This window comes from Microtus oregoni, unplaced genomic scaffold, assembly GCF_018167655.1.
Source record: "Microtus oregoni isolate MIOR12 unplaced genomic scaffold, Mior012 000031F_ref0000149, whole genome shotgun sequence".
Classification (NCBI taxonomy): domain Eukaryota; kingdom Metazoa; phylum Chordata; class Mammalia; order Rodentia; family Cricetidae; genus Microtus; species Microtus oregoni.
In genome coordinates, this window is record NW_024543090.1 from 22,633,708 (window position 1) to 22,647,207 (window position 13,500).

Here is a 13,500-nt window from a genome sequence, read left to right on the forward strand (position 1 = left end):
TCTCACACACAACATAAAAACGGCGCATTACTCTTGATCCTTTTCATTCATGAACAGAAAGGTGCACCTTACTCTCCATTAGCTTGTCTTGCATAAAGGGCTAAGGAATCTAGCTTCCTACCAGGGAAAAGCAGGGAAGAGGAACAGGTCCTAGTTCTACTGTGCCACAGAATCACTTCCTATACTCGTCTCCTAGGTTAAATCTATCACCAAACTAAATCAGGAAGACCACCTAAAATTGGCAAAAGCCCAAGGCCAAAAAGCCTGAGGAAGAGCTCCTGTAACTGGGAGCTGTGTGGTGCAACACTGGGGACAGACAGAGAGACAGCCTCCGTGAGTGGGGTGCCGAATCCCCATTCCTAATGTACATTTACTACTGAGACAAAACTACCTTGAAAGGGCCACATGTGAGCCTCTACTACGATGGCTTTATACTCAAAGCCAGATGCAGTTGAACGTATGGATATAACTATGAGCCATCGGTCTGTGCGCTACTCCTAACTGCCATACAACTTGGTGTTATCTAGTGTTAAAGGGAAAGTGGTTCCACAAACACTGAAACAAGGGGGCCTGGAGATTCAAACAGAAAAGCATTCTATCCCAACTCATGGTCAACACAATATCCAGAAAGGATCTTTCTAAATAACAGTCAACACAATAGGAATCCTTTTTTAGTTAAGGATGGACTATATTTTCAGAATTAAAAGAAGCATACACAAACCCCTAACCATTACCAACAATGGCTACTAAAAAAGAAAGGCAGTGACGTGACAGAAGACCATCTTCTGGTAACAGACACACAGGATGCTGAGCTACATCTTCCTGCTGAACTATCTCAGTGGAGTGGCACAGTCTCCTGCTGAATTCTTTCCAATGCAGGCAGTGAACTGAAACGCTGGAAGTGAAAGGAGACAGAATACTGAAAGGGGAAACACTAATGTTGGTGTGGCGAGACCTGGGAAGCACCACCTTATCGCGTCACTAGTGATGGGAGGTGACGTCACATACCTCCCTCTGCCCCACAGAGAGCAGGGGCATTTCACCTCTGACATTCCTTACGGTAAAATAAAAACAAAATCGGAACTCCAGTCTAATGAGAAAACATCAGATCTGACTTGAGAGACACTCCATAAAATACCCATTATTCCTCAAAACTGTCAAGGTCATGGAAAAATAAGACAGAAATTGCCACAAACCAGGAGACCAAAGGAAACATAGTGACTAAATGTAATGTGGTGTCCTCGACTGGATCCTGAGACAGAAAAGGACATCATAGAGAAGATGGCGACACCTAAATAAAGTCTGGAGTTTAGTCAATGGTACGGAATCAAGACTGACTTCTTGGCTCTGACAAACAGACTAATTTTGAATACTTTGGAAAGGGAACACTGGGTGTGGAGGACACAGGAATCCTCCCTTACATCATTCTGTACTTGGGAAATTTTTCTTTCATTCTATAATTATTCAAAATATGTTTACTGAAAACCAAGCTATGAACAAAAAAGTCAATAGCAAAGGTAACCAATGTAACAGGGTGGAATCTCTGACTTAAGAGATCCAGAAAAACAGCAAGGCTGGGGAGGAATGTCTCGTTAACTGCTGACAGGATGGACAATAGTCAACAGGCACAGCACATCAATAGGGACTCTGCTTGCTTTATTACCTGCACTGAAATACTCATCTTCTGAGAGGGCTGTCACTTCAGTGTCCAGGGGTATGGGGTCACACAGGAGAATGTCTTTGCCCAACACATCACATTCATACCCATCATCAAAGAGCAGCTTGTACTTTCCAGCGCCAACATCTCGTGTGATTTTCCCAGAGTAAAAGTAGCCATTGGATGACCACTTGGCCACAACGCGGAGCCCTACAAAGCTGTTTCCTGGAGATGAGGCATCCAAGCCATCAGAAGAAGCAGTAGCAGCCTGAAAAGGAATCTCTGGAGAATCACTCCGGCGCGAAGCACCAGAACCTGTATCCATTCGTTTGGCAGAATCTGGCACACGGGGCATAATTCGGGTGAAGGACTTGTCATCTGGTGACATGTTAGGTGAAATGTCTTCTATGCCCAAAGGACCAGACACAACTGTTTCTCTAAAGACAGATAAGAGAAGTAAGTGAGACCAAGAAAGGACCTGTCTACCAAACCCACTTTTTCCCTATAGGTCTCTTCAACCCGTTTTTTATTAATCCTATCACAGGCACGAGCCCAATCTCAGGGACCTCACGTAGTCAGTGTGGGCCCTTCCTCTCCCTCTGGAACCCCATGTACTCTCTAGTCTCTTCTTCTCTCTACTCCCCCTTATTTTCAGCACTACCCAGGTACCTGGTTCCAGTGGTCCGAGAAGGTGGGCGGCCCCTTCGACCACGCCCACGAGGCGTGACTGGAGCCTTCCCTCCCTGTCTGATGCCAAGGCCTGCATCACCATCTTCCTCACACACTGGTGCCCCTGTCTGACTGATCCCTTTTCTAGGACTAGAGAATGAACACAGGTTAGTTCGACAGCAGCTGCTAAGGAATGCATCCCTTACCATCTCCCCAGGACCTTCCAACTATATGCCAGGCCACGTGTGCAACTCCTCCAGGGCAAAACCAATCAGCAAACCTTAGCCAGGGAGCAAGGGGGACGGGATAAAAGGACCCCTTCCTGTATAAAAGTCTATTCCCTCCTGACATAGTTTCCTGCTGCTGCTATTTAAGATGCCACACCCATTTCTGCCCTGCCTTCTCCTCTACTGCAGGCTCTGGATACCCATAGAGCAGACCAAAAACCAAGGAGATACAGCACAATGGGGGCCCGTTCCAAACATCCTATATTCCCAACCAAAATAGGGATAAGTTGCAGAATATAGGAATGGCAGGAACATGTATCCAGCATTCCCAACATCCCCTAAGGGGCTTCTCTGCTCACACGGCTCCTCTCCCAGCAGCCCCAGACAGGAAGGAAGAGGCATGGATTTATCCCATTTCTTCTTCTGCTGTGATATTCAAAGGTTAGTAACCCTGCCCCTGCGGGGTCTCTCTGCAGACCCTGTATGCACCTCAGTTTTCCTGGCCCTCCTCGGGAACTGGGTAAGGCAAAATCGGCAGCTTCTGTCCCGCTGTTCTTCCCTTTGAGCGGCCCGGCTCCTCGCCCTGAGCTGCCACTGCTGTGCATGGCTGAGAGGCTTGTCCCGCTTGATGTGTGGTGTGAACTGGAGGCCTTGGAGGAAAAGGAGCTGATGTCCCCCAAGTCCCCAGAGGAACCTCCCGTCTGGGAAGGGGAAACTTCTGTCTCACACTCCTGACATTCCACAATTGGTTCTTCAGTCTCCTGCAGGGAAGAAGCAGACAGGGAAGCTAGAAGAAGCCACACTAACACAAAGCTAAGTGATGGCTGAGAAATCCTAGAGAATGCAGGCAACCTCACTTCAGCCAGGTGTCTGTGTTGAGTCATGGCTACATAAAAATTTTCAAAGCATAGCCAGGGATGGCGCACACACCTTTAATCCTAGTACTTGAAAGGAGAGGCAGGGGGGCTGTGAGACTGAGACCAGCTGGTCTACAGAGTTAATTTCAGGCCAGCCAGGCCTACACAGTGAGACCCTGTCTCAAAATTAATTAAGTAGGGGCTGGAGAGATGGCTCAGAGGTTAAGAGCATTGCCTGCCCTTCCAAAGGTCCTGAGTTCAATTCCCAGCAACCACATGGTGGCTCACAACCATCTATAATGGGGTCTGGTGCCCTCTTCTGGCCTGCAGGCATACACACAGAATATTGTATACATAATAAATAAATAAATAAACAAATAAATATTTTTTAAAAATTAATTAAGTAAATAATTTTTAAAAAACTTGTCCAAAGCTACTGAACTAAACATTTAACATCCATTACACGTAGCAAAAAAAAAAAAAAAAAAAAGGTGAAAAAAGTCCCTCTTTTCATCGAGCAAGCTCACAAGTGTTGACTACTATAGCAAGGGTTTTAACCCAGGGACAGAAGCCATTTCCCTGTCAGAGAGCTAAGGAGGACAGTGAAAAGGAGTGGTCAGGAGCTGTTCTGGGGGCATCATTAACAACAGTTCTTTATAATAATAAATATAATATAATAAATATTATGTTCATTTATATAATAAATATAATAAAATAAATATAATTTATATTTATATATTTATATAAAATAAATATATTTATAATAAATAATAAAAATAAATATAATAATAAGTGACCAAGCAGCCAGGTGGTTCTGGCACACACCTTTAATCCCCACAATTGAGAGACAGAGACAAGAGGATCTCTGAGTTCAGTGCTAACCTGGTCTACAGAGTGAGTTCCAGGACATCCAAGGCTACACAGATAGATCCTGTATATCAAAAAACCGAACAAAGAAAAAAAAAGTGAACAGGGAAAAAAAATTATTTGCAAAAATAGACAAAAATTAGTATTAGTGTTTGGAAAAATGAAGACAGAAAACATTATTGGAGCTGTGGGTGCAGCTCAGTGGTAAAGTCAAATTTCCAAACTGAGGGACTCTTGGTAGCCCCAGCGTGGTAAACAGGCTCTGGCAGCCTTGCCCTTCCCCCCATCCCCTCTGCCTTGTTAAAAACAGATTACATTGTGAAAGCTAGCCACCAAGGCCGATTCCTTTTTGGCCACTTCTTTCTCCTGAGGCTGATGACCAAGGTCCAGCTATCAAAAGCCTCCTTTGGTTGTCCTAACTAACATGCCCAATCAAAATTAAACACCTCATCCTAATATGGGATTTCTCCTTTTTTTTTCTTTACCTTTAAAAACTGTCATGAAGCCGGGTGGTGGTGGCGCACACCTTTAATCCCAGCACTTGGGAGGCAGAGGCAGGCGGATCTCTGTGAGTTCGAGACCAGCCTGGTCTACAAGAGCTAGTTCCAGGACAGGCTCCAAAACCACAGAGAAACCCTGTCTCGAAAAACAAACAAACAAACAAATAAATAAATAAATAAATAGGCCGTCATGTGCCTATGGGTCTTGTCTTTCTCCTCTCTCTTCAGAGGAATCCTTTGTCCTGCAGGACAGTTATCCCTTCCCCCTTTCCCTTGGTCCTTTTCCTTCTATCTCCTCTCTTTGTCTCTTATTCCTTGGCTTTGTCCCTCTGGGCAAATCTCCTTTGTGCTAAGAACTTGGTCTTGGGGTACCTGAGCTGAAACTGGTCCCTTCACAGTCTGTGATCCATCCAACATGGGTAGAGGGGGCACACATTCTAATGGAAGTACATGCTGAGTGTGGTGGCACACACCTTTAATTCCAGCACCAAGAAGCAGAGGCAGATGGATCTTTGTGAGTTCAAAGCCAGCTTGGTCTACATGCTAAGTTCCAATACAGTCAAAGTTATATAATGAAAACCTGTTTCCAAAACATTAATAATAAAGAATTTTCAATACGTACAAACCACAAGAATGTGAAACCGGCTTCAATTTATACGTGCACTCGGGCGGCAACTAGTGAGACCCGGAGCGTGGGAAGGAAAGGGATCTGGGACCAAAACAACACCCTGACAGGCACAACATAGGGAAATGGGCATACATGATCCAGAAGTTTACACAGGTAAACATTCCAACTGTGCTAACTGTGCTAACTGACGCAGCATGGAGAAGGAAGGCTCCTCTCAGCCAAGTCCAGTCTCTCCACAATGACAGCCATCACACACAGTTATGTAAGGTAAGCAAATAGCACACTTCTATTTCTCCCTTCTGGAAAATTTCTCCTTTAAGAATCCATGGTTGGGGAGAGGGCAAGGAGAGATAGCAAGATGGCTCCTCAGATGCCTAACGACCAAGAACCACATGATGCAAGGAGAAAGCTGATAAAGCTGTCCTCTGATCCACACATGGGCGACTTTACACACACCCCCACAAATACACACACTACATACATGTTAAAATGAAAAGAATCCAAGGTGTAGCTCAGCTGGTAGCCTGCTCCCCTCACGCACAGGTGGTCCTACATTTGTCATTAACACAAACTAAGATGGAGACAGAAACATCCGAGTTCAAGACCAGCTACATAGGAAGTTAAGAGATTTGAGCTACACAAGCAAAACCTTTTCTAAAGAAAGAAACAAACCAGGTGGGCAGTGGTGGCGCACACCTTTAATCCCAGCACTCGGGCAGAAACAGGCAGATCTCCTGAGTCCAAGGCCAGCCTGGTCTACAGAGGAAGTTTCAGGATAGCAAGTCAGGGATATACATACAGAAGAACCCTGTCTCAAAAAACAACCCAAAAACAAAAACAAAAACAGAAACGGAGGGAGGGAGGGAGGGAGGGAGGGAGGGAGGGAGGGAAGAGAGTCTTGGGGAGGTAGTAGCTCATGCCTTTAAGAAGCAGGTGGATCTCTGTGAGTGTGAAGCCAGCCTGGCCTACATAGGGAGTTTCATGATGCCAGGATTATGTAAAAAGACCCCATCTCAAAAGGAAAAAATAAATAAAAAGAAAGAATTGAAGGAAAACAATGTCAGTGCCTAGCTGTAGCACAATTAATAAAAAACCCAGAGACAGAAATTGGGGTTCAACCCGAAGGTCAGAAAAGCAAAACAGCCAGTCACTGGTTCTCACCTCTCTATCTCAGTCTGAAATGGCAATCCTGCCTCCAGGAATCTCAGAATAAGACTGAGCTGAGACCTGTCTCCTCCCGTTTTATATTCCTTTCTAGTGCTGGCGTGTACCACTACTGCCCAGTTTCTATGGCAGTGTGGCTACTGGGACTAAAGGTGTGTGTCACCACTGCCTGTCTGTGAGGCTGGTCAGTGCAGCTGTTTAACTCTCTGAACTTCAGGAAAGCTTCATTTATTAAAATACAAATGAAATGTCACTACACCTGGCAGCACAGGAAAGGAGTGACAGCCTGAGAAAGGGAAAAGGGAGAGGAAAAGAAGAAGGGGAGAGAAGGGAAAGAAGGGTGGGCAAAGGGGACTGGAGGAGGAAGAAAAGGTAGACCCAGGTGTTACCTCGGTGACTTTCCTTTCCACTTCTGTCCCGTCCACGTAGTAGACATCTGTGATGACACGGGTGACAAGCGTGCGGACTTCACGGATCGTCCTCATGTGACGATGGAAGACATGGCCGTGTGGAGGCTGGGGCATTTCAAATTCTTCTTCTCCCTACAACAAAGGAGAGGGCACAGTAAGAAGAGAACTAACAGTCATAGCTCTTAAGCTAAACTGTCGGATGAACGCTGTTCAGAGAGCTCATGAACCAGACATACTACTTATTCCATTTATTTCAGTAAGACTGAGGCTGAAGAAGTCTGTGGCAGTCTTAGCTTGATCCATACAATAAAGCTCAGTCATAGTATTGAACACATTATTTTTAGATTGTAATCATTTAGATTTTCTGTTGTTTCTTTGTATAGTTCAGACTTACCTTCAACTATGTACCCCAAGCTGCTTTCTCCAACTCCTGATCCTCCTGCCTCAGCCTCTGATAAGTGTATTCCACCACACCCAGCTAATCCTTCTAATTCTCATGACAACAGTGCTTGACCTAAAAAGCAGGTGCTCTTTAATCTTTAGAGAAGACCAGAATCACCTATTAACCCATCAGTGAAAACCAGTTCATTAACAGAAAAATCACATTGCTTCTCCAGAGGTTAAATACAAAATGCTTTCTTGTTTTGTTTTTTTGAGACGGGTTTCTCTGTGTAATAGTCCTAGCTGTCCTAGAACTCTCTGGTCTTGAATTCAGAGATTCGCCTACCTCTGCCTCTCAAGTAAGTGCTGGGATTAAAGGCATGTGCCACCATTGCCCAGCGAAATCCTGGTCTACAGAGAGAGTTCCAGGACAGTGAAACCCTGTGTCAAAAAACAAAACAAAACAAAACAAAAAAAAAAAAAACAAACCAGAAACTCTTAATCTGTTCCCATGAATAGATTGGGGTTTTGTTACTTTGTTTAGACATGCGGTTTCCCTATGCAAACAGGCTGGGCTCACTCCCAGAGATCCACTTGCCTTTGCCTCCTCACCAATATGTACTGCCTGGTTTTAAATCCACTTAACACAAGCTAGAGTCATCTGGCAGAAAGGATCCTCAGTTAATAAAATGCCTCCATAGAGCTGGGCAGTGGTGGTGCATGCCTTTAATCCCAGCACTGAGGCAGAGGCAGGCGGATATCTGTGAGTTCAAGACCAGCCTGACCCACAAGAGCTAGTCCCAGGACAGCTAGAGCTGTTACACAAAGAAATGCTATCTTGGAGGGAGAGGGGAATTCTATAAATAAGATCTGGCTCTAGGACATTTTCTTAGTGATTGATAAGGAAAGGCTCAGCCCATTGCGGGTGGTGACACCCCCCGGCTGGTAGTTTGATTCTCTAAGAAAGGTTAAGCTAGCTGTCACGAGCAAGTCAGCATGGATGCTGAGACCTGAACCCAATCAGGTCCTCTGTAAGAGCAATATGCAGCTCTCAACATGCTGGGCCATCTCTCCAGCCCCTAACACCTTTCTTAGCAGGAGAAACTATTTCTTAAATGCATTTTTTCACTCTGTATTACACGACAGTAAGTTATCAAAGGTGGTTGCTGAAAACACCCAGAACAACCACTAGGTAGGAGCTAGAGAGATGGCTCAGCGGTGAAGAGTACATACTCTTGAAGAGAACCGGAGTTCAGTTCCCAACACCCACACTGGGAGACTCAGAAATGCCCTGTCACTCACACACACACACACACACACACTCTCTCTCTCTCTCTCTCTCTCTCTCTCTCTCTCTCTCTCATTCTCTTGCAGAGAAGGTAGGTTTGACTCCCAGCACTCACATGGTAGCTCCAGTTCCAGAGGATCCGACATCTTATTCTGTCCTCATGGGCACCTGCACTCACACGGCATACAACACAGTAACACACATGCTCACACGTACACACACCCACACCCATAAGATTGTTACGTGGAGTCTGCGGCTGGCTCCGGAGCCCCGCTGTGTGCACACCTGGCTGTGGAGGGACTCGGCATCGTCCACTGGAGCGCTGCTCTGTTTCTCACCACTGCCCTGCTCGGTCTGCACAGTGGCATCTTGTTTCCCAGAGTTCTGGTCCACGGTACTGGTGCCCTGCTCACATACACTCTTCACAGTCTGAGTTGCTGCTGAAACAGTTTCTGGGGCACACAGGGAATGGTCCATGGTCTGGATTCCTACATTACTCTGGGCAGGCCTTTCCAACAAGACCTTACACGGTGTTTCCTGGTGAGCACTCAGTCCTCCTAGCAGGTCTGTTTCCATAACTTCTCCTTGAGGGCTGAATGACCCCTGGGTGGCTCTCTGCTGGGAAACAGGCGACACAGAGTCCTCCGAAGCAGCAGCATCCTGGACTGGCCCAGTGGGCCTCACAGGCTGCTCACTCTGCCTGAGCTTAGAGGCACCATCCAGTTTTTCTTTGTCCTCTTCTTGAACACTTGGAAAAGGGAGCATTTCATTTGTCCTGAAAATGAAACAAGGACATTCTGTAGCATGGTCTGGATGCAGCTTATTCCTCTGAGCAGTACGGTGATACTACACCTCTATCATCCCAGCACCCAGCAGGCTGAGCATCATCGGACAACTAGGGAGGTCTACAATGCAATACTCTCTCAAACATAAAACGATAAAAATGAAGTAACTCCCATACATGAGATAAAAAATAAAAGCTAAGTTCAATTGTGTACAGTATTCTAGAGGTGGACCTCTGGGAGGGCATTGAGATCTGACAAGGTCAGCCTGGAGAGATGGCTCGGAGGCTAAGAGCACTGGCTGCGCTTCCAGATGTCCTGAGTTCAATTCCCAGCACCCACATGGTGGCTCACAACCACCTGTAATGAGATCTGGTGCCCTCTTCTGATGTGCCGGCACCTGCAGGCAGAACACTGAATACATAATAAATAAATAAAAACCTTTAAAAAAAAAATATCTGACAAGGTCACAGGGTAGGGCACTAATGAATGAACACTGGGGGCTTCGTAAAAAAGGCAGATCTGCGGGCGCGGTGGCGTGGCATGTGCCTTTAATTCCAGCAGTCAGGGGCAAAAGCAGGTGGAGCTCTAGGGTTTCAAGGCCACCCTGATTGACTAGAGAATCTCAGGCCAGTCAGGGCTGCATAGTAAGACCCTGTCTCAAAAGAAAGAGACACATGGCCTCCCTCTTACTCCGTATGTCCTGTAGTATCTTGGAAGTCCAGCACTGAGAAAGTCAATCACCGGATACAGTCTCTTAATTTATTTTTTTTTCTTTTTTTGAAACAGGGTTTCTCTGTGTAGCCCTGGCTGTCCTGAAATTCACTCTGTAGACCAGGCTGGCCACCTTTCTCTGCCTCCAGAGTGTTGAGATTAAAGGTGTGTGCCACCACCACCTGGCGCTTAATCTTTAAGCACAACTGTGGGTCAAAATGAACCTCCTTTCCTCATAGTTTCTTCCAGCTGTGGTCTCAACAACATGAAAACAAGTCAAGTAAACTCTAAAAAGCACACAAGAAAATAAGGCTGGTAACAAGATACAAAATTCTTACAAAGCCCCAGGAAGGACAATTAATCGCTCCACTCAGGATTCAGAGGCAGGCAGAGATCACTGTGAGTTGCAACCCAGCTGGTCTACATCACAAGTTCCAAGACAGCCAGGGATATATAATGAGACTGGGAAGGGAAGGGAAGGGGAAGGGGGAGGGGGAGGGGAGGGGGAGGGGAAAGGGAAAGGGAAAGGGAAAGGGAAGGAAAGGAAGCAATCATTTTGTCCTGAAGTCTTATTTGGATTGATGAATGGTTCTAACACTCTTTACTAACTCCTACGACGATGTATGTTTAGAAGAAATACAATCTTCATGACCATGTATGAGGTCTGCCCTCTGCTGAATTTAGAAGAAATACAATCTCCAAAGAAAGGTTGCAGGTAACAGTCTGGTCTTCCCAGGTCAAAGGTCATTTGGTGGTCACATGTTCAGTACTTCAGTGCTGGGCTCCCTATCAATATATCTATACCTGACCACTTCAGCATAACTGTAAGGGAGTGCTTAAGATATGGCCCAGCCCTTCATTATTAGTCTTTTCATTTGGGAGCCTGTGTGTCTTTTTTCTTTATTTTTTTAAGATTTATCTACTAGTTATGTATACAGTATTCTGCATGTATGGCCTACAGGCCAGAAGAGGGCACCAGATTTCATTACAGATGGCACCATGTGGTTGCTGCGAATTGAACTCAGGACCTCTGGAAGAACAGTCAGTGTTCTTAACCTCTCTGAGCCACCACTCCAGCCCCAGAACCAGTGTGTCTTAATTAGGCTTCTATTGTCGTGACAAAGACCATGACCAAAGCAACTGGGGGAGGAGAAAGTTTATGTGGCCTACAAGCTACCATCCATCTTCAAGGGAAGCCAGGACAGGAACGCAGAGCAGAAACCTGGGAAGAGGAACCAAAACCGAGATCAAAGAAGAAATGCTGCTTACGGGCTTGCTTCCTATGTCTGGTTTCTTGTAGACCCAAGACCTCCTGTTCAGGAGTGGCGGCACCGACCACAGAGAGTGAGCCTTCCACATAAATCACTAACCAAGAAAATGCTGCCACAGACATGCCCACGGGCTCTCTCAGTGAGAGTCCCTCTTCACAGACGTCTAGATTTCTGTGAAACTGACAAAACAATAGCCAGCACACTGACTGACTGACTTACGTATCCTTTCCGCATCACCCGCATGTTGCCTATAAGCCAAATACCACAGTACCCAAAGCGATTGGAGATCTTAAATGCTAACAGTTCTCTCGAGTAAGAAACCACACTAAAGCCGGTGGTGGTGCACATCTTTAATCCCAGCACTCAGAGAAGGCACGGGGATCTCTGAGTTTGAGGCCTGCCTGGTCTACAGAGTGAGTTCCAGGATAGCCAGGGCTACACAGAGAAACCTTTCAAAAAGAAAGAAATAAACAGACCCAGGCTAGCCCTAAGCAGGCTGCACATAACCTGTCGTATCTGGATATCTGAATGCTAACCCTCAAGCTCCACAGGATACAGGCTGTCTTAGCTCAGCCTCTGTGGCTGTGACAAAACAGACCAAAAGCAACTTGGGGGAAGGAAGGGATTTATCTGGCTTACAGATTCAGTCCGTCTCAAGGGAAGCCAGGCCAGGGACTCACGGCAGGACCTGGAGGCAGGAACTGAAGCAGAGACGGGGAGTGCTTTCTTCTTACTGGCTCGGCTTCCTCTGGAGTGCTCAGTCACCTTTCTTATACCACCCAGGCCCACCTGCCTAGAGATGTAAGCACCCAGTGAGCAGGACCATTTAAGCACAATTAAGAAAAGGCCTCACAGAAGTGGCCACAGGCCAGTTTAATCAGGAAAGTCCTTCAGCTGAGGCTTCCCCTTCCCAGGTGACACAGGTTTGTGTTAGGCTGACATCTGAAGCTAACTATGACAAAAGCTAACTTTGAACAAGAATGGATATTCTATAAATCAATAAACTACAAAAATCAGGAAGCTACTGCCATATTACGTAAACATAAATGGGGGTATTTTCAGGCTTCATCACATGTAAATAGTCAGAACAAAGGAGAAATAATCCACCAAGTGTGGCGGCCATGGCTGTAATTCCTGCTCTCAGGAAGCTTGAGGCAGGAGGATTGTTCCGACTTTAAGGCCTTCCTGGGCTACACGGCTGAGTTTTAGGTTGTCTTGAAACTTTCTAAAGTCTATTTTCTTTAAAAAATAAAAAATAAAAAAATCCACTCTGAACCAACAGTGCCCCAGTTCTTGAAGGTTACATCACAGGTATCAGAGACTTGGAAACCAGGCTGTATTCTTACCACGAGTTTCAGCCAGAGAAAAACAAAACTTGGCGCTCTCATTCATAGCAGCTGAGTCTGCCTAGGTGGCCATAAGCTTGCTGGGCAGCCCCTCCCGGGTCACGAGTAAAGAAGAACAGGATTTGACTTCCAAAGCAATATTTTGTTTGGAAATTGTTTTTTCTGCCTCTTGAGTGCTGGGATTAAATGCGTGCACCACTATGCCCAGACAGAACTGCTGATTTTGTTTTCTGTTTATCAAGACAGGATTTCTCTGAAACAATTCGGTTGTCCTGGAACTCACTCTATAGAACTCTATCAAACTCACAGAAATCCGCCTGCCTCTGCCTCCCGAGTGCTAGGATTAAAAGCGTGCGCCACCACCGCCAGGCTAGAACTGCTGATCCTTTAAAGACCAAAAGTGATGGGCCAGGCATGGTGGGGTATACCTTCAGTCCCGCAGGGACAGATGAATCTATGTGAGCTTGAGACCAACATGGTCTACGGAGTCTACATAGCGAGTTCCAGGCCAGCCAAGGCTACACAATGAGACACCCTGTCTCAAAAAAACAAGTCAAGCGGTAGGGGTGGGAGTGGAGGATAAGTCATTACAATAATAGCAGTATCAGATATTTGGTATTTCTCATTCTCCTATGAGCACAAGACAAATGAGTAATGCTAAAATTGTAGTCATAAACACTTCATTTTGGTTGACAAGCCTGTGTCACTAATCCCTGCACTTAGGGAAGGGAACTGATGG

General features: G+C 45.9%; 1 protein-coding gene across 5 annotated transcripts in view; it reads right to left on the bottom strand.

Annotated features, from left to right (window-relative positions):
• The window catches only part of Tp53bp1 (tumor protein p53 binding protein 1), an 87,000-nt gene that overhangs the window by 7,312 nt on the left and 66,188 nt on the right, over window positions 1-13,500 (bottom strand). For 4 of the 5 annotated variants that reach the window (XM_041678966.1, XM_041678968.1, XM_041678967.1 and 1 more), the window contains 5 exons: window positions 8,934-9,423; window positions 6,959-7,111; window positions 3,043-3,314; window positions 2,327-2,476; window positions 1,664-2,094 (listed from right to left, as the gene is read on the bottom strand). In XM_041678966.1, coding sequence (XP_041534900.1) covers window positions 1,664-2,094; window positions 2,327-2,476; window positions 3,043-3,314; window positions 6,959-7,111; window positions 8,934-9,423 — 1,496 coding nt within the window. The remainder of the gene's footprint in view (window positions 1-1,663; window positions 2,095-2,326; window positions 2,477-3,042; window positions 3,315-6,958; window positions 7,112-8,933; window positions 9,424-13,500) is intronic. The other variant, XM_041678969.1, reaches the window with a different exon arrangement.